General features: G+C 46.5%; 1 protein-coding gene across 1 annotated transcript in view; it reads right to left on the bottom strand.

Moving 5' to 3' along the window:
• Positions 1–26,665, bottom strand: part of OTOG (otogelin) — a 416,567-nt gene that overhangs the window by 212,470 nt on the left and 177,432 nt on the right. The window contains exons 25-29 of the mRNA XM_063944165.1: positions 19,670–19,804; positions 17,992–18,138; positions 17,204–17,323; positions 8,543–8,659; positions 3,688–3,844 (exon numbers count right to left, since the gene is read on the bottom strand). Of these exons, the coding sequence (XP_063800235.1) occupies positions 3,688–3,844; positions 8,543–8,659; positions 17,204–17,323; positions 17,992–18,138; positions 19,670–19,804 (676 nt within the window). The remainder of the gene's footprint in view (positions 1–3,687; positions 3,845–8,542; positions 8,660–17,203; positions 17,324–17,991; positions 18,139–19,669; positions 19,805–26,665) is intronic.

Here is a 26,665-nt window from a genome sequence, read left to right as displayed (position 1 = left end):
GGTCATTCCGAGTTGTTCGCTCGCAAGGCGATTTTAGCAGAGTTGCTCACGCTAAGCCGCCGCCTACTGGGAGTGAATCTTAGCTTCTTAAAATTGCGAACGAAAGATTCGCAATATTGCGATTACAAACTTCTTAGCAGTTTCAGAGTAGCTTCAGACTTACTCGGCATCTGCGATCAGTTCAGTGCTTGTCGTTCCTGGTTTGACGTCACAAACACACCCAGCGTTCGCCCAGACACTCCTCCGTTTCTCCAGCCACTCCCGCGTTTTTTCCGGAAACGGTAGCGTTTTTTCACACACTCCCATAAAACGGCCAGTTTCCGCCCAGAAACACCCATTTCCTGTCAATCACACTACGATCGCCTGAGCGATGAAAAAGCCGTGAGTAAAAATACTATCTTCATAGCAAATTTACTTGGCGCAGTCGCAGTGCGGGCATTGCGCATGCGCACTAAGCGGTAAATCGCTGCGATGCGAAGAAATTTACAGAGCGAACGACTCGGAATGAGGGCCCTTATTCGGGGGAACCACACAGGGCAAATACGGAAAGACCAGTCAGCTCCAAAATGTAAGTGTTCACAAATATGGAGAGAAGCGATAGGCTTCGGTTATAGGAACCGACGTGTTTTTTTGGAAAATATGCCGCTAAATTTAATTGCCAATTAGTTAGAGGTAGAAACCAGCCTTGTAACTAATTTCCGCTATAAATTTACCTGCGAACTTGCCATGAACAATCCAGTTCCTTCAGGTTGAAACCTATTACCTAACTGCCATAGTCCATGGTGCTAAATTACTATACTGTTTCTCTCAGTGCTGCTGTAGTGTACATTACTACCTCCCCCTCCAAATACATTAGGAGCCCCCCCTAAAACTTTAGGACAGTGGGCCTAATTCAGGGGATCTGGTCTGAAGATCGACAGTGTCTAGGTCGACAATGTTTAGGTCGACCACTATAGGTCGACAGTGACTAGGTCGACATGGATGGAAGGTCGACAGGGTTTCTAAGTCGACATGTGCTAGGTCGACAGGCCTAAAAGGTCGACACGAGTTTTTCACATTTTTTTTATTTTTTTTTCTTTTTTCATACTTAACGATCCATGTGGACTACGATTGGAACGGTAAAGTGTGCTGAGCGAAGCGGTAGCGGAGCGAAGGCACCATGCCCGAAGCATGGCGAGCGAAGCGAGCCATGCGAGGGGACGCGGTGCAGTAATTTGGGATCCCAGTCACTCTACGAAGAAAACAACACCAAAAAAAAATTAAAATCCTCATGTCGACCTTTAGACCTGTCGACCTAGCACATGTCGACCTAGAAACCCTGTCGACCTTCCATCCATGTCGACCTAGTGACTGTCGACCTATAGTGGTCGACCTAAACATTGTCGACCTAGATACTGTCGATTTAATGAACCACACCCCTAATTCAGACCTGTTCGCTCGCTAGGGATTTTTGCAGTCCTGCGTTCGCATATTTGCCGTCCATAGGGGAGTGTATTTACGTTTTGCAAGTGTGTGATCGCATGTGTAGCAGAGCTGTACAAACAGATTTTGTGCAGTGTCTGCACAGCCCAGGACTTACTCAGCCGCTGCGAACACTTCAGCCTGTCCGGGCCCGGAATTGACGTCAGACACCCTCCCTGTAAACGCCTGGTCACGCCTGCGTTTTTCCAAACACTCCCAGAAAGCGGTCAGTTGCCACCCACAAACGCCCTCTTCCTGTCAGTCTCCTTGCAAACGACCGTGCGAATGGATTCTTCACACAAACCCATCGCTGAGCGGCGATCCGCTTTGTACCCCGTGCGACGTGTCTGCGCATTGCGGTGCATACGCATGTGCAGTTTAGACCTGATTGCAGGCTGTACGAAAACGTAGCCTAGCGATCAGGTCTGAATTAGGCCCAGTGTCTAATAGGATGTTTTTAGAGTCAAAACAGAATGCCGTGCACTCAATTGCTGCAACATTACTGGCCCCACCCAGTGTATAAATATGTCCATCCACACACTGCATATCAGCACAGCAAGTCCGCAGCGTTGTCACTCATACTCTGCCTGATAAGCGCCTCACTCCTGGAAGGGGTGAGAGAGAGCAGGGTGGGAAGAATTAGTACATATATATCTATAGATATATATCTCTATATAGTTATTCAGCTTTCTTTTTTGGAGTAAAACCCGTATCAGATGAACACCAGCGTGCCAGCTAGATAGTCTGTGGATGCAGAGCCGGCCTTAGGCATAGGCAAACTAGCCAAATGCCTAGGGCATTTGGTATGCTTAGGGGCACAAGCTGCTTCTGCTGATTAAAATGATATGCAGCATATATTCTGTGAGTGACTGCGGCTGTTTCTGCATACAAAATGCCACATTACAGTGTATTCATGGAAATCACTGTAATATAGTATTTCGTATGCAGATACAGCCGCAGTCACACACAGAATATAGGCATGCCACAAATCAGTTTAATCAGCAGAAGCTGTTTGTGCAGACTAGCCACACAGTAATACAAATAAGATGCATTTTCATCAAAAAAAGGTGCCCAACGTTAGCAGAGCTGCCAGCTGACTCATGCCAGGCATCTCCTGCTGCATGGCGCATTGAGGCAAGACGTATGAGGACACATCTGTATCCAAGCAGAGGCAGAGGTCATAGTGTTTGTGGCCATGTGAGTGCTGTGTGCAAGTGGGTTGGTTGTGCAGTAGTGTTCTGCATATGTGTAAGGGGCATTATGTGTGTCTTATGTATAAATGCATTAATAACGTACAGCATATGTGTAAGGTGCACTATGTGTGTCATTATGTGTATAAGTGCACCAATAATGTGCAGCATATGTAAAAGGGACATTATGTGTGTCATTATGTGTATAATGGCATTAATAATGTGCAACATATGTGTAAGGGACATTATGTGTATAAGGGCATTGATAAAGGTTAGCATAATGTGTAAGGTGCATTATGTTTATAAGGACATTAATAATGTATGTCATATGTGTAAGGGGCATTACTGTGTGGTATTATGATTACATATATTACTAATGTGTGGCATTATGTGTATAAGGTGCTCTACTATGTGGCATAAAGTATAGAAAGGGCACTACTGTGTGGCATAACGTGTAGAAAGGCCACTACTGTGTGGTCAAATATGAATAAAGAGCAATATGGTGTGGTGTAATGGTAAAAAGGAACACTTCATTGTGATGTAATGTGAATAAGGGGCACTACTGTGAGGAGTAATGTTTATAAAGTAAAGTTGTACTACTGTGCGATGTAACGTGAATTAAGGACTCTATTGCATGATAAAATGTGGGCTGAGTGCCGAATATGCACACAGCTCCTATTTAAAATATAGGGGTAGGAACACCAAAATGAGAACTGCTATGGATGAGGGGTGATGGTGCTGGGAAAGGGGTGCCGGGTCAGAAGCGGAACTAGCAGTGGTGCTAGGGGGCACCAGCCAAAATCTTGCCTAGGGCATCATATTGGTTAGGGCCGGCTCTGTGTGGGTGATTTCAGGACCACTGCCATCTACAAATATCGATCATTTGGTTTAAGATCTTTCAACTTAAGATCTCTTGAGCAAGCAGATTGTCCCTTGTGAATACCCTGTACATGTGTACCCCATCACTACTTCCTGGACCTGAATAAAACACATAATGAGCTGAATTCTGATTATTAATGGTACATTTCACACTTACGGCACACTCTGGGGGACCTCCAGTCCACAGTAATTCCCTGCTGGCAGCATTGGTGAGCGTATGCGGAAACACTCGTGCAAAAACACTCGCAGTCTCCACCGCGGTTACATCCACACGTGTCCGACAGGCAGTTTGAGTAAAACCATGTAACATCCACCTGGTGTGAGACATATGTATATTAGAGTACACAGCATGCAACACAAACATATGTTACACACTACCCAGTATGCAATACACTACAGTACACAGCATGCAACACAAACATATGCTATAGTACCCAGTATGTAGCACAAACATATGTTACAGTACACTGCATGCAACACAAACATATATTACAGTACACTGCATGCAACACAAACATATTACAGTACATAGCATGCAACACAAACATATATTACAGTGCATAGCATGCAACACAAACATATTACAGTACATAGCATGCAACACAAACATATATTACAGTATACTACATGCAACACATATATTACAGTACATATCATGCAACACAAACATATATTACAGTATACTACATGCAACACATATATTACAGTACATAGCATGCAACCAACACAAACATATATTACAGTACATAGCATGCAACACAAACATATATTACAGTACATAGCATGCAACACAAACATATTACAGTACATAGCATGCAACACAAACATATTACAGTAAATAGCATGCAACACAAACATATATTACAGTACACTGCATGCAGCACAAACATATATTACAGTACACTGCATGCAACACATACTTATTACAGTACATAGCATGCAACACAAACATGACAGTACATGCAACACAAACATATATTACAGTACACTGCATGCAACACATATTACAGTACATAGCATGCAACACAAACATCATAGTACACAGCATGCAACACAAACATATTACAGTAGACAGTGCAACACATATTACAGTACACAGCATACAACACAAACATATTACAGTAGACAGTGCAATACAAACATATTACAGTACAGAGCATGCAACACAAACATATTACAGTAGAAAGTGCAACACAAACATATTACAGTGCAATACAAACATATTACAGTACACAGCATGCAACACAAACATATTACAGTACACAGCGTAAAACACAAACCTATTTCAGTATGCTACACAAACTACAGAACACAACATGCAACAATTTACAGGAGACATTATGCAACATAAACATATTACAGTACACAGTGCCACACAAGCATACTATAGTAACCAATGTGCTACAAAAGCATACAGTACATAAACAATGCACTACAAACATACATTACACTACTACACAGCGTGCTATACAAACATATTACAGTACACAGTGCACCACAAGCATACTATAGTCAGTAGTGGATCTTGCCACGGGCAAGCAGGACTTTTGCCCGGGGCACCGCCTTCCGGAGGGCGCCGCACAATGGCAAGATCCGCTACTGCTGTGCCCCCCGCTGCCCGCTGTGTCCTCCGCTGGTTCCCCGCTGTGAAGGGAACTAGATGCTACGCGTCTAGTTTCCCTTCGTGGAGAGGACCTTTGCTGTGCGGTGCGCGATGATGTCATCGCGCACCGCACAGCATTGTAGGACTGACAGACGCTAGGGGTCATAATTGACCTCTAGTGTCTGTCTATGCCAAATCCGAGGACAGGCGCGGTGCCGGAGGAGGTCTGCAGCGGTCGGGAGCGGGGATAGTAAGTATAATTTTTTTTTTTTCCAGCGGCGCTACTCTACTGTACAGGGGGCGTAATTGACCACGCCCCCTGTATGAGACCACGCCCCTATTTCCCGCCCGGGCCGCCAAAAGGGCAAGAACCGGCCCTGACTATAGTAACCAGTGCACTACAAAAGCATACAATACATAAAGAATGCACTACAAACATAAATGACACAGTGTGCTAAGCAAACTAATTACAGTAGAGAGCGTGCAACATAAACATACTGCATATTACAGTACACAGTGTGCTACACACATATTACAGTACATAGTGTGCTACACACATATATATTACAGTACACAGTGTGCTACACACATATTACAGTACACAGTGTGCTACACACATATTACAGTACACAGTGTGCTACACACATATTACAGTACACAGTGTGCTACACACATATATATTACAGTACACAGTGTGCTACACACATATTACAGTACACAGTGTGCTACACACATATTACAGTACACAGTGTGCTACACACATATTACAGTACACAGTGTGCTACACACATATATATTACAGTACACAGTGTGCTACACACATATTACAGTACACAGTGTGCTACACACATATTACAGTACATAGTGTGCTACACACATATTACAGTACACAGTGTGCTACACACATATTACAGTACACAGTGTGCTACACACATATTACAGTACACAGTGTGCTACACACATATTACAGTACACAGTGTGCTACACACATATTACAGTACACAGTGTGCTACACACACACATATATTACAGTACACAGTGTGCTACACACATATTACAGTACACAGTGTGCTACACACACACATATATTACAGTACACAGTGTGCTACACACATATTACAGTACACAGTGTGCTACACACATATTACAGTACACAGTGTGCTACACAAACATACAGTACAACCTGTACCACACAAACTTATGTTACTGTAGGCAGTGTGTTACACATTTTCTCCTCATCCTTTCTCTTAGTAACACATACAGTATGTGTATATGAGGGCAGTGTGTTACACATTGTCTCTTAGTAACACATACAGTGTGTGTATATGAGGGCAGTGTGTTACACATTGTCTCTTAGTAACACATACAGTATGTGTATATGAGGGCATTGTGTGGACCAGCCAACTCACAGCCACAGTGACTGGCTGCCCTGCGCAGGTAACCCTTTCACTTCCAGACTAGTATCACTGAGGCGGTATACGGTCGTTAGGTCGACCACACTTAGGTCGACAGTCATTAGGTCGACCACTATTGGTCGAATATGCATTAGGTCGACATGGTCACTAGGTCGACATGGAAAAAGGTTGACATGAGTTTTTCAAATTTTTTCACCTTTGTCATACTTTACGATCCACGTAGACTACGATTGGGAATAGTAACCTGTGCCGAGCGTGCGGTAGCGGAGCGAGGCACCGTGCCCAAAGCATGGCGAGCGAAGCGAGGGGACACGGTGCACTAATTCGGATTCCCAGTCACTTAACAAAGAAAACGACACCAAAATTGTTTTAAAAACTCATGTCTACCTTTTTCCATGTTGACCTTGTTCATGTCAACCTAATGACTGTGTCAACATATTTCAGGTGTCGACCTAGTCACTGTCGGTCAATAGTGGTCGACCTAAGGGCTGTCGACATAAGTGTGGTCGACCCTTTGACCCATACCCGCTGAGGCAGCAGAGCCTTGTGTTACTTATTTATCCGCTCAGGTGAGGACTGTCTGACACTGTGCAGAGATCCATTGGGGTACATTTACTAAGATGGGAGTTCTATTTAAAGATGGGATGTTGCCCATAGCAACCAATCAGATTCCAGGTATTATCCTCTAGAACAGGAGTGGGGAACCTTTTTTCTACCAAGGGCCATTTGGATATTTATAAAATCCTTCAGGGGCCATACAAAAATTATCAACTTAAAAATTAGCCTGCCCCCAGTAGTTATGTCCCCAGTAGATATGTCCCCAGTAGTTATGCCCCCAGTCACTTGTTATGCCCCATTAAATATGCCCCCAGTCAGTTGTAATGCCCCATTAAATATGCCCCCTAGTAGCGACGCTTACACACACATTAAAAGAAACAAAAACCCACAATACTCACCAGCCCCGCTCTTGCTTCCGGACCGTTGCCCTCTGCCTGGCCACTCGCTCCTCAGAACTATGGGAGAGACGTCATGACATCTCTCCCATAGCACCGCACAGGCACACACGCACACTGCCAGAGCCGGAAGCCGGAGCTCAGGAGTGAGCTCCTGCCTTCGGCTGCTGCTGAGGGGAAGAAGCCGGGTGCCCGGTAGTAACAAAATCTCTGCGGGCGGCCGGCATATCCCTCGGTTAAGTGAGCCTGGCCGGATCAAGTGGCTCTGCGGGCCTTATACGGCCCGCGGGCCTGAGGTTCCCCACCCCTGCTCTAGAAGGTGCTAGATAAATGTGAAGTAGAATCTGATTGGTTGCTATTGGCAATATCCCATCTTAAATAGAACTCCCATCTTAGGGCCTAATTCAGACTTGATCGTAGCCGTGCATCAGCTGTGAGGTGTCAGGACCTGAGCCTGAACTTTCTTTAATAATAATATGGAGATGTAGTTACTAGAACTCACCACTGGATGGCAGGCGTCAAACACCTCACTCAGTAATATTCCACACTCCTGCTTGGCAAAGGGCTCTCTGAGGGGGTTCATCATGTTCTTGACGAGTAGCTCCCTACCAGCGCAGCTACTGCGCGCTGGCAAGGAGCTACTCGATGCTGTCCGGGTCGCAGCGGCTGCGTGTGACGTCACACAGCCGCAGCGGCCCGTTGCTCGGACCGCGCCCCTAAAACGGCGGGAGATTGCCACCGGCCCGCCCCCTCCCGCCCAACGACCGCCTCTGCCTGTCAATCAGGCAGAGGCGATGGCGGGGCTGAGATGGCTGTCTGGCATGCGCCGGCGCAGTTCAGACCTGAACAGCTGCTGTGCGAGAACGCACAGCAACGATCAGGTCAGAATTAGGCCCTTAGTAAATTTATCCCATAGTCTCTGAGGACTTATTATGAAGCACTGCCTGTTATCTCTCAATAAGACTACAATGTGCTGTGAGGTGTCAGGACCTGAGCCTGAACTTTCTTTAATAATATGGAGATGTAGTTACTAGAACTCACCACTGGATGGCAGGCGTCAAACACCTCACTCAGTAATATTCCACACTCCTGCTTGGCAAAGGGCTCCCTGAGGGGGTTCATCATGCAGGGATTCCTCGTGTCCGGGCTTTCAGCACACTAAAGGAGACAGATATACTACAGTATAACAGCAACTCACAGTCGGCAGCAGGGTGTCTATCAGCGGGTGTGGTATACAAGCTCTACAATGTCTAGGTTGACAGTGATTAGGTCGACACCACATGGTAGACATGCATTAAGTTGACATTGACTAAAGGTTGACCTACGAAAGGTCGACACTGTCACTGCATGAAATGTATATAGATTAAAGGTGAGCAACAGTTTTCTCAATGAGTCCAGACGTTTAACATCACAAGTGCCACCACCAGTACAAGATACAGTATACAGCTACAACATTAATAGCCGGCCACTGCAAATGCTATTGGCTTCCCTGTCCTTTCCTTTTTAGTTTCCTTTTTTAAGCTAGGTTTCTATAGTTAGGTTGATAATTATGATGTAGTCAAAAGGTGGACAATAAAAACGTTGACAGTCATAATGTTAACGTAAGGGCTAGGCTGTGAACAGGAGATTTAGGGTTAGGCTGCAGTGGGAGGAGGGTTAGGCTGCCGGGGGGGAGGTTAGGGTTTGGTTGCTGGGTGGGAGGATAGTGCTAGGCTGTGGGCAGGAGAATTAGGGTTAGGCTGCAGGTGCAGAGTAAAAACGTCTAAGAGGCAGGTCACACAGTAACAACGTATAAGAGGCAGGTCACACAGTAACAACGTCTAAGAGGCAGGTCACAGCGCAACAACGTATAGGAGGCAGGTCACACGGTAACAACGTATAAGAGGCAGGTCACACAGTAACAATGTATAAAAGGCAGGTCACACAGTAACAACGTCTAAGAGACAGGTCACAGAGCAACAACGTATAAGAGGCAGGTCACACGGTAACAACGTATAAAAGGCAGGTCACGCAGTAGCAACGTAGAAGAGGCAGGTCACACAGTAACAACGTATAAGAGGCAGGTCACACGATAACAACGTATAAGAGGCAGGTCACACGGTAACAACGTATAAGAGGCAGGTCACACGGTAACAACGTATAAGAGGCAGGTCACACGGTAACAACGTATAAGCAGCAGGTCACACGGTAACAATGTATAAGAGGCAGGTCACACGGTAACAATGTATAAAAGGCAGGACACACGGCAACAACGTCTAAGCGGCAGGTCACACGACAACAACGTCTAAGAGGCAGGTCACACGTCAACAACGTCTAAGATGCAGGTCACACGGTAACAACGTCTAAGAGGCAGGTCACAGAGCAACAACGTATAAGAGGCAGGTCACACGGTAACAACGTATAAAAGGCAGGTCGCACAGCAACAACGTCTAAGAGGCAGCTCACTCAGTAACAACGTATAAGAGCCAGGTCAAACAGCAACAACGTCTAAGAGGCAGGTAACACAGCAACAACGTCTAAGAGGCAGGTCACACAGCAACAACGTCTAAGAGGCAGGTCACACAGCAACAATGTATAAGAGGCAGGTCACACGGTAACAACGTCTAAGAGGCAGGTCACACGGTAACAACGTCTAAGAGGCAGGTCCCACGGCATCAATGTATAACAGGCAAGTCCCACGGCATCAACGTATAAAAGGCAGGTCACACAGTAACAACGTATAAGAGGCAGGTCACACGGTAACAACGTATAAGCGGCAGGTCACACGGTAACAACGTATAAAAGGCAGGTCACACAGTAACAACGTATAAGAGCCAGGTCACACAGTAACAACGTCTAAGAGGCAGGTCACACAGCAACAACGTATAAAAGGCAGGTCACACAGTAACAACGTATAAGCGGCAGGTTACACAGCAACAATGTATAAAAGGCAGGTCGCACAGTAACAACGTATAAGAGGCAGGTCGCACAGTAACAATGTATAAGAGGAAGGTCACGCAGTAACAACGTATAAAATGCAGGTTACACAGCAACAACGTATAAGAGGCAGGTCACACAGCAATAACGTCTAAGAGGCAGGTCACACGGCAACAACGTATAACAGGCAGGTCACACGGTAACAACGTATAAAAGGCAGGTCACACAGCAACAACGTATAAGAGGCAGGTCACACCGTAACAATGTATAAGAGCCAGGTCACACAGCAACAACGTCTAAGAGGCAGGTCACACAGCAACAACGTATAAAAGGCAGGTCACACAGCAGCAACGTATAAGAAGCAGGTCACACAGTAACAACGTATAAGCGGCAGGTCACACAGCAACAACGTATAAAAGGCAGGTCACGCGGTAACAACGCATAAAGGGAAGGTTACATGGCAACAACGTATAAGAGGCAGGTCACACAGTAACAACGTATAAGAGCCAGGTCACACAGCAACAACGTCTAAGAGGCAGGTCACACAGCAACAACGTATAAGAGGCAGCTCACTCAGTAACAACGTATAAGAGCCAGGTCAAACAGCAACAACGTCTAAGAGGCAGGTAACACAGCAACAACGTCTAAGAGGCAGGTCACACAGCAACAACGTCTAAGAGGCAGGTCACATAGCAACAATGTATAAGAGGCAGGTCACACGGTAACAACGTCTAAGAGGCAGGTCACACGGTAACAACGTCTAAGAGGCAGGTCCCACGGCATCAACGTATAAAAGGCAGGTCCCACGGCATCAACGTATAAAAGGCAGGTCACACAGTAACAACGTATAAGAGGCAGGTCACACGGTAACAACGTATAAGCGGCAGGTCACACGGTAACAACGTACAAAAGGCAGGTCACACAGTAACAACGTATAAGAGCCAGGTCACACAGTAACAACGTCTAAGAGGCAGGTCACACAGCAACAACGTATAAAAGGCAGGTCACACAGTAACAACGTATAAGCGGCAGGTCACACAGCAACAATGTATAAAAGGCAGGTCGCACAGTAACAACGTATAAGAGGCAGGTCGCACAGTAACAACGTATAAGAGGAAGGTCACGCAGTAACAACGTATAAAATGCAGGTCACACAGCAACAACGTATAAGAGGCAGGTCACACAGCAAGAACGTCTAAGAGGCAGGTCACACGGCAACAACGTATAACAGGCAGGTCACACGGTAACAACGTATAAAAGGCAGGTCACACAGCAACAACGTATAAGAGGCAGGTCACACCGTAACAATGTATAAGAGCCAGGTCACACAGCAACAACGTCTAAGAGGCAGGTCACACAGCAACAACGTATAAGAGGCAGGTCGCACAGTTACAACGTATAAGAGGCAGGTCGCACAGTAACAATGTATAAAAGGAAGGTCACACAGCAACAACGTATAAGAGGCAGGTCACACGGCAACAACGTCTAAGAGGCAGGTCACACGGCAACAACATATAAAAGGCAGGTCACACGGTAACAACGTATAAGCGGCAGGTCACACGGTAACAACGTATAAGAGGCAGGTCACACGGTAACAACATATAAAAGGCAGGTCGCACAGTAACAACGTATAAGAGGCAGGTCGCACAGTTACAACGTATAAGAGGCAGGTCACACAGTAACAACGTACAAGAGCCAGGTCACACAGTAACAACGTCTAAGAGGCAGGTCACACAGCAACACCGTCTAAGAGGCAGGTCACACAGCAACAACGATTAAGCGGCAGGTCACACAGCAACAACGTATAAAAGGCAGGTCACACAGCAACAACGTCTAAGAGGCAGGTCACACGGAAACAACGTCTAAGAGGCAGGTTACACGGCAACAACGTATAAGAGGCAGGTCACACGGTAACAACGTATAAAAGGCAGGTCGCACGGTAACAATGTGTAAGAGCCAGGTCACACGGTAACAATATCTAAGAGGCAGGTCACACAGCAACAACGTCTAAGAGGCAGGTCACACAGCAGCAACGTCTAAGAGGCAGGTCACACAGCAAGAACGTATAAGAGGCAGGTCACACGGTAACAAAGTATAAAAGGCAGGTCACATGGCAACAGCGTATAAGAGGCAGGTCACACAGTAACAACGTATAAGAGGCAGGTCACACAGTAACAATGTATAAGAGGCAGGTCACACGGTAACAACGTCTAAGAGGCAGGTCACAGAGCAGCAACGTATAAGAGGCAGGTCACACGTTAACAACGTATAAAAGGCAGGTCACACAGCAACAACGTATAAGATGCAGCTCACTCAGTAACAACGTATAAGAGCCAGGTCAAACAGCAACAACGTCTAAGAGGCAGGTAACACAGCAACAACGTCTAAGAAGCAGGTCACACAGCAATAACGTCTAAGAGGCAGGTCACACAGCAACAATGTATAAGAGGCAGGTCACACGGTAACAACGTCTAAGAGGCAGGTCACACGGTAACAACGTCTAAGAGGCAGGTCCCACGGCATCAACGTATAAAAGGTAGGTCACACGGCATCAACGTATAAAAAAAAAAAAGTTCACACGGCATCAACGTATAAAAGGCAGGTCATACGGTAACAACGTATAAGAGGCAGGTCACACGGTAACAACGTATAAGCGGCAGGTCACACGGTAACAACGTATAAAAGGCAGGTCACACGGCAACAATGTATAAGAGGCAGGTCACACAGTAACAACGTCTAAGAGGCAGGTCACACAGCAACGTCTAAGAGGCAGGTCACACAGTAACAACGGATAAAAGGCAGGTCACACAGTAACAACGTATAAGCGGCAGGTCACACAGCAACAATGTATAAAAGGCAGGTCGCACAGTAACAACGTCTGATAGGCAGGTCACACAGTAACAACGTCTAAGCGGCAGGTCACATGGTAACAACGTATAAAAGGCAGGTCACACAGCAACAACGTACAAGAGGCAGGTCACACAGTAACAACGTACAAAAGCCAGGTCACACAGTAACAGCGTCTAAGAGGCAGGTCACACAGCAACACCGTCTAAGAGGCAGGTCACACAGCAACAACGATTAAGCGGCAGGTCACACAGCAACAACGTATAAAAGGCAGGTCACACAGCAACAACGTCTAAGAGGCAGGTCACACGGTAACTACGTCTAAGAGGCAGGTCATACGGCAACAACGTATAAGAGGCAGGTCACACGGTAACAACGTATAAAAGGCAGGTCGCACGGTAACAACGTGTAAGAGCCAGGTCACACGGTAACAACATCTAAGAGGCAGGTCACACAGCAACAACATCTAAGAGGCAGGTCACACAGCAACGTCTAAGAGGCAGGTCACACAGTAACAACGGATAAAAGGCAGGTCACACAGTAACAACGTATAAGAGGCAGGTCACACAGTAACAATGTATAAGAGGCAGGTCACACGGTAACAACGTCTAAGAGGCAGGTCACACAGCAACAACGTCTGAGAGGCAGGTCACACAGCAACAACGTCTAAGAGGCAGGTCACACAGCAAGAACGTATAAGAGGCAGGTCGCACGGTAACAACGTATAAAAGGCAGGTCACATGGCAACAACGTATAAGAGGCAGGTCACACAGTAACAACGTATAAGAGGCAGGTCACACAGTAACAATGTATAAGAGGCAGGTCAGACGGTAACAACGTCTAAGAGGCAGGTCACACAGCAACAACGTCTGAGAGGCAGGTCACACAGTAACAACGTATAAGAGGCAGGTCACACGGTAACAACGTCTAAGAGGCAGGTCACAGAGCAGCAACGTATAAGAGGCAGGTCACACGGTAACAACGTATAAAAGGCAGGTCACACAGCAACAACGTATAAGAGGCAGCTCACTCAGTAACAACGTATAAGAGCCAGGTCAAACAGCAACAACGTCTAAGAGGCAGGTAACACAGCAACAACGTCTAAGAAGCAGGTCACACAGCAACAACGTCTAAGAGGCAGGTCACACAGCAACAATGTATGAGGCAGGTCACACGGTAACAACGTCTAAGAGGCAGGTCCCACGGCATCAACGTATAAAAGGCAGGTCACACGGTAACAACGTATAAGAGGCAGGTCACACGGTAACAACGTATAAGCGGCAGGTCACACGGTAACAACGTATAAAAAGCAGGTCACACGGCAACAATGTATAAGAGGCAGGTCACACAGTAACAACGTCTAAGAGGCAGGTCACACAGTAACAACGTCTAAGAGGCAGGTCACACAGCAACAACGTATAAAAGGCAGGTCACACAGTAACAACGTATAAGCGGCAGGTCACACAGCAACAATGTATAAAAGGCAAGTCGCACAGTAACAACGTATAAGAGGTAGTTCGCACAGTAACAAAGTATAAAATGCAGGTCACACGGTAACAACGTATAAGAGGCAGGTCACACAGTAACAACGTCTAAGAGGCAGGTCGCACAGTAACAACGTATAAGAGGAAAGTCACGCAGTAACAATGTATAAGAGGCAGGTCACGCAGTAACAACGTATAAAATGCAGGTCACACAGCAACAACGTATAAGAGGCAGGTCACACAGCAAGAACGTCTAAGAGGCAAGTCACACGGCAACAACGTCTAAGAGGCAGGTCACAGTAACAACGTATAAGCGGCAGGTCACACAGCAACAACGTATAAAAGGCAGGTCACACGGTAACAACGTATAAAAGGAAGGTTACACGGCAACAACGTATAACAGGCAGGTCACACAGCAACAACGTATAAAAGGCAGGTCACACGGTAACAACGTATAAAAGGAAGGTTACACGGCAACAACGTATAAGAGACAGGTCACACATTAACAACGTATAAGAGCCAGGTCACACAGCAACAACGTCTAAGAGGCAGGTCACACAGCAACAACGTATAAGAGGCAGGTCACACGGCAACAACGTCTAAGAGGCAGGTCACACGGCAACAAGATATAAAAGGCAGGTCACACGGTAACAACGTATAAGAGGCAGGTCACACAGCAACAACGTATAAGAGGCAGGTCACACAGTAAAAACGTATAAGCGGCAGGTCACACAGCAACAACGTCTAAAAGGCAGGTCACACGGTAACAACGTATAAAAGGAAGGTTACACGGCAACAACGTATAAGAGGCAGGTCACACAGTAACAACGTATAAGAGCCAGGTCACACAGCAACAACGTCTAAGAGGCAGGTCACACAGCAACAACGTATAAGAGGCAGGTCACACGGCAACAACGTCTAAGAGGCAGGTCACACGGCATCAACATATAAAAGGCAGGTCACACGGTAACAACGTATAAGCGGCAGGTCAAACGGTAACAACGTATAAAAGGCAGGTCACACGGTAACAACATATAAAAGGCAGGTCGCACAGTAACAACGTATAAGAGGCAGGTTGCACAGTTACAACGTATAAGAGGCAGGTCGCACAGTAACAACGTATAAAAGGAAGGTCACACAGCAACAACGTATAAGAGGCAGGTCACACAGTAACAACGTATAAGAGGCAGGTCACACAGCAACAACGTCTAAGAGGCAGGTCACACAGCAACAACGTCTAAGAGGCAGGTCACACAGCAACAACGTCTAAGCGGCAGGTCACACGGTAACAACGTATAAAAGGCAGGTCACACAGCAACAACGTACAAGAGGCAGGTCACACAGTAACAACGTACAGGAGCCAGGTCACAGAGTAACAACGTCTAAGAGGCAGGTCACACAGCAACACCGTCTAAGAGGCAGGTCACACAGCAACAACGTATAAGCGGCAGGTCACACAGCAACAACGTATAAAAGGCAGGTCACACAGCAACAACGTCTAAGAGGCAGGTCACACAGCAACAACGTATAAGAGGCAGGTCACACGGTAACAACGTATAAAAGGCAGGTCGCACTGTAACAACGTGTAAGAGCCAGGTCAAACGGTAACAACATCTAAGAGGCAGGTCACACAGCAACAACGTCTAAGAGGCAGGTCACACAGCAAGAACGTATAAGAGGCAGGTCACACGGTAATAACGTATAAAAGTCAGGTCACATGGCAACAACGTATAAGAGGCAGGTCACACAGTAACAACGTATAAGCGGCAGGTCACACAGCAACAACGTATAAAAGGCAGGTCACACGGTAACAACGGATAAAAGGCAGGTCACACAGCAACAACGTATAAGAGGCAGGTCACACAGCAACAACGTATAAAAGGCAGGTCACACAGCAACAACGTCTAAGAGGCAGGTAACACAGTAACAACGTCTAAGAAGCAGGTAACACAGCAAGAACGTATAAGAGGCAGGTCACACGGTAACAACGTATAAAAGGCAGGTCACACGGCAACAACGTATAAGAGGCAGGTCACACAGTAACAATGTACAAAAGGCAGGTCGCACAGTTAAAACGTATAAAATGCAGGTCACACAGTAACAAAGTATAAGAGGCAGGTCACACAGTAACAACGTATAAGAGGCAGGTCACGCGGTAACAACGTATAAAAGGCAGGTCACACGGTAACGTATAAGAGGCAGGTCACACGGCAACAACGTATAAGAGGCAGGTCACACGGCAACAACGTCTAAGAGGCAGGTCACACAGTAACAACGTCTAAGAGGCAGGTCACACGGTAACAACGTATAAGCGGCAGGTCACATGGTAACAACGTCTAAGAGCCAGGTCACACAGTAACAACGTCTAAGAGGCAGGTCACACAGCAACAACGTCTAAGAGGCAGGTCACGCGGCAACAACGTATAAAATGCAGGCCATTAGCATAAATATTTACCTCAGCTGCTGCCCAACTGCTTCCGAATTCCTGAGGATTGGTCAGCTCAAAGTTATCTGGAGTTCTCATCTCATTCACTGTCTTCAGGTCAAAGTTCCCACAAAGTCCACTTAGTTCTCCCTGTGGGAGACATAGGGTAAGTAAAATAGAGGGGAGGGGGGTGAGAATTATACAGGGGCCTAGGTATTGCCTCTGTGGGTCGCTCCTCAGGGAGAGCTTGAGGAGTAGGCCCGTCTGGCATCTCACACAATTTTGCAGCAGGAGGTGGGGCAACAAATTTACAAATTTTCCTTGCACTAGCTCTCCTTACATGGGATGGGCCCCTTCTGTTATGTCCTTAACAAAACAATGTTGTTGTCAGTTTTACACCATCCCCGGCTAGATGTGCTCAGAGAAAACACTTAATAATCTGAAAAATACAACCAAAACCATCCTGAGCCACATGAAAAGTGTCTTGTCTATCAACACACAAATACACAAGCATTGCCATCATACATCACATTTTATGCCCTGAAATGGTACCCTGTCCTGTCAGTATAAAGTGTTTACCACCAAGACACATAAACGCCGCAGATCATTATGTAACTGGAGCTATATAATGTTGCGGGATTATTTTTCATACTGCTGGAGAATTACTATAGTCTGAGGGAGTATTCTTTACAGCAAACATCAATAATCTCAAAGTGTTTCCGCCCCAGCCGACCACATCTCCTACAGAACCCAATAATCCTGGAATGTCCCCCAAGTGACTGGGCAACACAAACAGAAGGACGCATCTCAGACGTTACCTGCCACTGGGGTCCCACTTGTATGTGAATAGTCGTTCTCTGATCCCACAGAAGTGTAATATATTCCGAAGCAAAGTGTAGAAAGGTGAAGAAGCCGGCTTGCCAGATGTGTATCTCTTGTCTCTCATCTATGATGCTTGATGGACTCTAGTATACAGTAGATTAGTTAGGAAAAATCAGAGTACACATTCTATGTATTTCTACTGTCTCCCATATCGCCCCAGATGTACTCTATCACTCACGTCACCATCCGCTCACATCACCCCCTCATCCATCCGCTCACATCCCCCCTTCACTCATCCACCCAGGTCACCTCCTCATCCATTCGCTCACATCGCCCCCTCATCCATCCGCTCACATCCCCCCTTCACTCATCCGCCCAGGTCACCTCCTCACCCTTCCGACTACGTCCCCCCTTCACCCATCCGCCCAGGTCACCTCCTCACCCAACCGACTACGTCCCCCCTTCACTTATCCGCCCAGGTCACCTCCTCACCCAACCAATTACGTCCCACCTTCACCCATCCGCCCAGGTCACCTCCTCACCCAACCGACTACGTCCCACCTTCACTTATCCGCCCAGGTCACCTCCTTACCCAACCGATTACGTCCCCCCTTCACCCATCTGCCCAAGTCACCACCTCACCCATTCGCTCACATCACCCCCTCATCCATCTGCTCACATCCCCCCTTCACTCATCCGCCCAGGTCACCTCCTCACCCAATCGCTCACATCACCCCCTCATCTATCTGCTCACATCCCCCCTTCACTCAGCCGCCCAGGTCACCTCCTCACCCAACCGCTCACGTCCCCCTTTCACCGATCTGTCCAGGTCACCTCCTCACCCAACCGCTCACGTCCCCCTTTCACCGATCTGCCCAGGTCACCTCCTCACCCAACCGCTTATGTCCCCCCTTCACTCATTTGCTCACATCACCCCCTTCACCCATCCGCCCAGGTTACCTCCTCACCCAACAGCTCACGTCCCTCCCTCACCCATCCACCCAGGTCACCTACTCACCCACCTGCTCACATCACTCCCTCATCCACCACTTCAAGTCACCCTTCACCCATCTCCTGCCACTTAATGACAATTACTGCATGGCTTTCCCATCTATTCTGCACTTTAAAAATACAGTGTACGCTGCTAATTAGAATAGTACAAGCCTGAGTAAAATTCTGATTGCACACTTATAAAAACACACACACACACACACACACTATTGATTCAATCTAAAAACATACTGTTGCTCATCTTAGCCTTAAGTTTAATGCCTTAGGTCTAAAACAAGTTACTGTAGCCACTGGTGGCGGCTGTCCTGTGGTCAAACAATTTGTTTTTCAATTTAACTCCATCACTGCCTCCTTTTGCTGTGTGTAAAATACATCCGAAACGTAATCAGGTCCCTGTACTGAAAGCTGGCATCCGCTCCATAGCATGCTCCTGGCAGTACATAGGCTGCTCACACTTTTATTAATGCACATGAATATTCAGAAGCCACTAGATGGCAGACTACATGGCGATGTGTAACAAGGAACCATAAGTAAACAGCAGTGTGTGTGTGTGTGTGTGTGTGTGTGTGTGTGTGTGTGTGTGTGTGTGTGTGTGTGTGTGTGTGTGTGTGTGTGAAACTTTTTTGTTTTTTATACTGCAATTAAAACTGAGGCCTCACTTACCGGATTTCCAGTGTCATCTTCAAATATAATTATTGACTGTCCAACATTGATAGAGATAAATTTTCTGCAGATTGTTCCAGTACTGAAACAGTTTATGTTTTCTACTATGACCGAAAACCTATCCGATGACAGACCCTGTAAGAGAAGAATGACTGGGTGACACAGCTATAAAAGGAGACCCCCCCGTCACACAGCTATAAGAGGAGACCCCCATCACACATACTGTACAGCCAGGTGACACAGCTATAAGAGGAGACCCCCCCCCGTCACACAGCTATAAGAGGAGACCCCCATCACACATACTGTACAGCCAGGTGACACAGCTATAAGAGGAGACCTCCCCCGTCACACAGCTATAAGAGGAGACCCCCGTCACACATACTGTACAGCCAGGTCACACAGCTATAAGAGGAGACCCCCTCGTCACACAGCTATAAGAGGAGACCCCCGTCACACATACTGTACAGCCAGGTGACACAGCTATAAGAGGAGACCCCGTCACACATACAACCAGGTGAAACAGCTATAAAAGGAGACCGCCGTCACACACATACTGTACAGCCAGGTGGCACAGCTATAAGAGGAGACCTCCCCCGTCACACAGCTATAAGAGGAGACCCCCGTCACACATACTGTACAGCCAGGTCACACAGCTATAAGAGGAGACCCCCTCGTCACACAGCTATAAGAGGAGACCCCCGTCACACATACTGTACAGCCAGGTGACACAGCTATAAGAGGAGACCCCGTCACACATACAACCAGGTGAAACAGCTATAAAAGGAGACCGCCGTCACACACATACTGTACAGCCAGGTGACACAGCTATAAGAGGAGACCCCGTCACACATACAACCAGGTGAAACAGCTATAAGAGGAGACCGCCGTCACACACATACTGTACAGCCAGGTGGCACAGCTATAAGAGGAGACCTCCCCCGTCACACAGCTATAAGAGGAGACCCCCGTCACACATACTGTACAGCCAGGTGGCACAGCTATAAGAGGAGACCCCCCCGTCACACAGCTATAAGAGGAGGCCCCGTCACACATACTGAACAGCAAGGTGACACAGCTATAAGAGGAGACCCCCCCGTCACACAGATATAAGAGGAGACACCCCCGTCACACAGCTATAAAAGGAGACCCCCGTCACACATACTGTACAGCTAGGTGACACAGCTATAAGAGGAGACCCCCATCACACATACATCCAGGTGACACAGCTATAAGAGGAGACCCCCATCACACATACAGCCAGGTGACACAGCTATAAGAGGAGACCCCTGTCACACATATAGCCAGGTGACACAGATATAAGAGAAGACCTCCGTTACACACACACTGAGGTGACACAGATATAAGAGAAGACCTCCGTTACACACACACTGAGGTGACACAGATATAAGAGAAGACCTCCGTTACACACACACTGAGGCGACACAGATATAAGAGAAGACCTCCGTTACACACACACACTTCGGTTACACATATAGCCAGGTGACACAGATATAAGAGAAGACCTCCGTTACACACACACTGAGGTGACACAGATATAAGAGAAGTCCTTCATTACACTGAGATGACACAGATATAAGAGAAGACCTTCGTTACACACACTGAAGAGACACAGATAAACAAGACCTCCGTTACACACACACTGCAGTGACACAGATATAAGAGAAGACCTTCGTTACACACACTGAGGAGACACAGATAAAAGAGACCTCCGTTACACACACACTGAGGTGACACAGATATAAGAGAAGACCTCCGTTACACACACACTGAGGTGACACAGATATAAGAGAAGACCTCCGTTACACACACACTGAGTTGACACAGATATAAGAGAAGACCTTCGTTACACACACACTGAGGTGACACAGATATAAGAGAAGACCTTCGTTACACACACACTGAGGTGACACAGATATAAGAGAAGACCTCCGTTACACACACTGAGGTGACACAGATATAAGGGAAGACCTCCGTTACACACACTGAGGTGACACAGATATAAGAGAAGACCACCGTTACACACACACTGCAGTGACACAGATATAAGAGAAGACCTCCGTTACACATACACAGAGGTGACACAGATATATGAGAAGACCTCCGTTACACACACACTGAGGTGACACAGATATAAGAGAAGACCTCCGTTACACACACACTGAGGTGACACATATATAAGAGAAGACCTCCGTTACACACACACTGAGGTGACACAGATATAAGAGAAGACCTCCGTTACACACACACTGAGGTGACACAGATATAAGAGAAGACCTCCGTTACACACACACTGAGGTGCACAGATATAAGAGAAGACCTCCGTTACACACACACTGAGGTGACACAGATATAAGAGAAGACCTCCGTTACACACACTGAGGTGACACAGATATAAGAGAAGACCTTCGTTACACACACACTGGGGCGACACAGATATAAGAGAAGACCTCGGATACACACACACTGAGGTGACACAGATATAAGAGAAGACCTTCGTTACACACACACTGAGGTGACACAGATATAAGAGAAGACCTTCGTTACACACACACTGCGGTGACACAGATATAAGAGAAGACCTCCGTTACACACACACTGAGGTGACACAGATATAAGAGAAGACCTCTGTTACACACACACTGAGGTGACAAAGATATAAGAGAAGACCTCCGTTACACACACTGAGGTGACACAGATATAAGAGAAGACCTTCGTTACACACACACTGGGGCGACACAGATATAAGAGAAGACCTCGGATACACACACACTGAGGCGACACAGATATAAGAGAAGACCTTCGTTACACACACACTGAGGTGACACAGATATAAGAGAAGATCTCCGTTACACACAATGAGGTGACACAGATATAAGGGAAGACCTCCGTTACACACACACTGCAGTGACACAGATATAAGAGAAGACCTCCGTTACACACACACTGCGGTGACACAGATATAAGAGAAGACCTCCGTTACACACACTGAGGTGACATAGATATAAGAGAAGACCTCCGTTACACACACACTGCAGTGACACAGATATAAGAGAAGACCTCCGTTACACACACACTGCGGTGACACAGATATAAGAGAAGACCTCCGTTACACACACTGAGGTGACATAGATATAAGAGAAGACCTCCGTTACACACACACTGCAGTGACACAGATATAAGAGAAGACCTTTGGTACACACACACTGAGGCGACACAGATATAAGAGAAGACCTCGGATACACACACACTGCGGTGACACATATATAAGAGAAGACCTCCGTTACACACACACTGAGGTGACACAGATATAAGAGAAGACCTCCGTTACACACACACACTGCAGTGACACAGATATAAGAGAAGACCTTCGTTACACACACACTGAGGCGACACAGATATAAGAGAAGACCTCGGATACACACACACTGAGGTGACACAGATATAAGAGAAGACCTTCGTTACACACACACTGAGGCGACACAGATATAAGAGAAGATCTCCGTTACACACACTGAGGTGACACAAATATAAGAGAAGACCTCCGTTACACACACTGAGGTGACACAGATATAAGGGAAGACCTCCATTACACACACACTGAGGTGACACAGATATAAGAGAAGACCTCCGTTACACACACACTGAGGTGACACAGATATAAGAGAAGACCTCCGTTACACACACACTGAGGTGACACAGATATAAGAGAAGATCTCCGTTACACACACTGAGGTGACACAGATATAAGAGAAGACCTCCGTTACACACACACTGAGGTGACACAGATATAAGAGAAGATCTCCGTTACACACACTGAGGTGACACAGATATAAGGGAAGACCTCCGTTACACACACGCTGCAGTGACACAGATATAAGAGAAGACCTCCGTTACACACACACTGAGGTGACACAGATATAAGAGAAGACCTCCGTTACACACACACTGCAGTGACACAGATATAAGAGAAGACCTTTGGTACACACACACTGAGGCGACACAGATATAAGAGAAGACCTCGGATACACACACACTGCGGTGACACATATATAAGAGAAGACCTCCGTTACACACACACTGAGGTGACACAGATATAAGAGAAGACCTCCGTTACACACACACACTGCAGTGACACAGATATAAGAGAAGACCTTCGTTACACACACACTGAGGCGACACAGATATAAGAGAAGACCTCGGATACACACACACTGAGGTGACACAGATATAAGAGAAGATCTCCGTTACACACACTGAGGTGACACAGATATAAGAGAAGACCTCCGTTACACACACACACTGCAGTGACACAGATATAAGAGAAGACCTTCGTTACACACACACTGAGGTGACACAGATATAAGAGAAGATCTCCGTTACACACACTGAGGTGACACAGATATAAGAGAAGACTTTCGTTACACACACACTGAGGCGACACAGATATAAGAGAAGATCTCCGTTACACACACTGAGGTGACACAAATATAAGAGAAGACCTCCGTTACACACACTGAGGTGACACAGATATAAGGGAAGACCTCCATTACACACACACTGAGGTGACACAGATATAAGAGAAGACCTCCGTTACACACACACTGAGGTGACACAGATATTAGAGAAGACCTCCGTTACACACACACTGAGGTGACACAGATATAAGAGAAGATCTCCGTTACACACACTGAGGTGACACAGATATAAGAGAAGACCTCCGTTACACACACACTGAGGTGACACAGATATAAGAGAAGATCTCCGTTACACACACTGAGGTGACACAGATATAAGGGAAGACCTCCGTTACACACACACTGCAGTGACACAGATATAAGAGAAGACCTCCGTTACACACACACTGAGGTGACACAGATATAAGAGAAGACCTCCGTTACACACACACTGCAGTGACACAGATATAAGAGAAGACCTCCGTTACACACACACTGAGGTGACACAGATATAAGAGAAAACCTCCGTTACACACACACTGAGGTGACACAGATATAAGAGAAGACCTTCGTTACACACACACTGAGGTGACACAGATATAAGAGAAGATCTCCGTTACACACACTGAGGTGACACAGATATAAGGGAAGACCTCCGTTACACACACACTGCGGTGACACAGATATAAGAGAAGACCTCCGTTACACACACACTGCAGTGACACAGATATAAGAGAAGACCTCCGTTACACACACACTGAGGTGACACAGATATAAGAGAAGACCTCGGATACACACACACTGCGGTGACACAGATATAAGAGAAGACCTCCGTTACACACACTGAGGTGACATAGATATAAGAGAAGACCTCCGTTACACACACTGAGGTGACACAGATATAAGAGAAGACCTCCGTTACACACACACTGCAGTGACACAGATATAAGAGAAGACCTTTGGTACACACACACTGAGGCGACACAGATATAAGAGAAGACCTCGGATACACACACACTGCGGTGACACATATATAAGAGAAGACCTCCGTTACACACACACTGAGGTGACACAGATATAAGAGAAGACCTCCGTTACACACACACACTGCAGTGACACAGATATAAGAGAAGACCTTCGTTACACACACACTGAGGCGACACAGATATAAGAGAAGACCTCGGATACACACACACTGAGGTGACACAGATATAAGAGAAGACCTTCGTTACACACACACTGAGGCGACACAGATATAAGAGAAGATCTCCGTTACACACACTGAGGTGACACAAATATAAGAGAAGACCTCCGTTACACACACTGAGGTGACACAGATATAAGGGAAGACCTCCATTACACACACACTGAGGTGACACAGATATAAGAGAAGACCTCCGTTACACACACACTGAGGTGACACAGATATAAGAGAAGACCTCCGTTACACACACACTGAGGTGACACAGATATAAGAGAAGACCTCCGTTACACACACACTGAGGTGACACAGATATAAGAGAAGACCTCCGTTACACACACACTGAGGTGACACAGATATAAGAGAAGATCTCCGTTACACACACTGAGGTGACACAGATATAAGAGAAGACCTCCGTTACACACACACTGAGGTGACACAGATATAAGAGAAGATCTCCGTTACACACACTGAGGTGACACAGATATAAGAGAAGACCTCCGTTACACACACACACTGCAGTGACACAGATATAAGAGAAGACCTTCGTTACACACACTGAGGTGACACAGATATAAGAGAAGACTTTCGTTACACACACACTGAGGCGACACAGATATAAGAGAAGATCTCCGTTACACACACTGAGGTGACACAAATATAAGAGAAGACCTCCGTTACACACACTGAGGTGACACAGATATAAGGGAAGACCTCCATTACACACACACTGAGGTGACACAGATATAAGAGAAGACCTCCGTTACACACACACTGAGGTGACACAGATATTAGAGAAGACCTCCGTTACACACACACTGAGGTGACACAGATATAAGAGAAGATCTCCGTTACACACACTGAGGTGACACAGATATAAGAGAAGACCTCCGTTACACACACACTGAGGTGACACAGATATAAGAGAAGATCTCCGTTACACACACTGAGGTGACACAGATATAAGGGAAGACCTCCGTTACACACACACTGCAGTGACACAGATATAAGAGAAGACCTCCGTTACACACACACTGAGGTGACACAGATATAAGAGAAGACCTCCGTTACACACACACTGCAGTGACACAGATATAAGAGAAGACCTCCGTTACACACACACTGAGGTGACACAGATATAAGAGAAAACCTCCGTTACATACACACTGAGGTGACACAGATATAAGAGAAGACCTTCGTTACACACACACTGCAGTGACACAGATATAAGAGAAGACCTCCGTTACACACACTGAGGTGACACAGATATAAGAGAAGACCTCCGTTACGCACACACTGAGGTGACACAGATATAAGAGA

This window comes from Pseudophryne corroboree, chromosome 11 (genome assembly GCF_028390025.1).
Source record: "Pseudophryne corroboree isolate aPseCor3 chromosome 11, aPseCor3.hap2, whole genome shotgun sequence".
NCBI classification, from domain to species: domain Eukaryota; kingdom Metazoa; phylum Chordata; class Amphibia; order Anura; family Myobatrachidae; genus Pseudophryne; species Pseudophryne corroboree.
The sequence above is the reverse complement of the archived record's forward strand: the minus strand, read 5'-3'. Positions and strand labels throughout refer to the sequence as shown.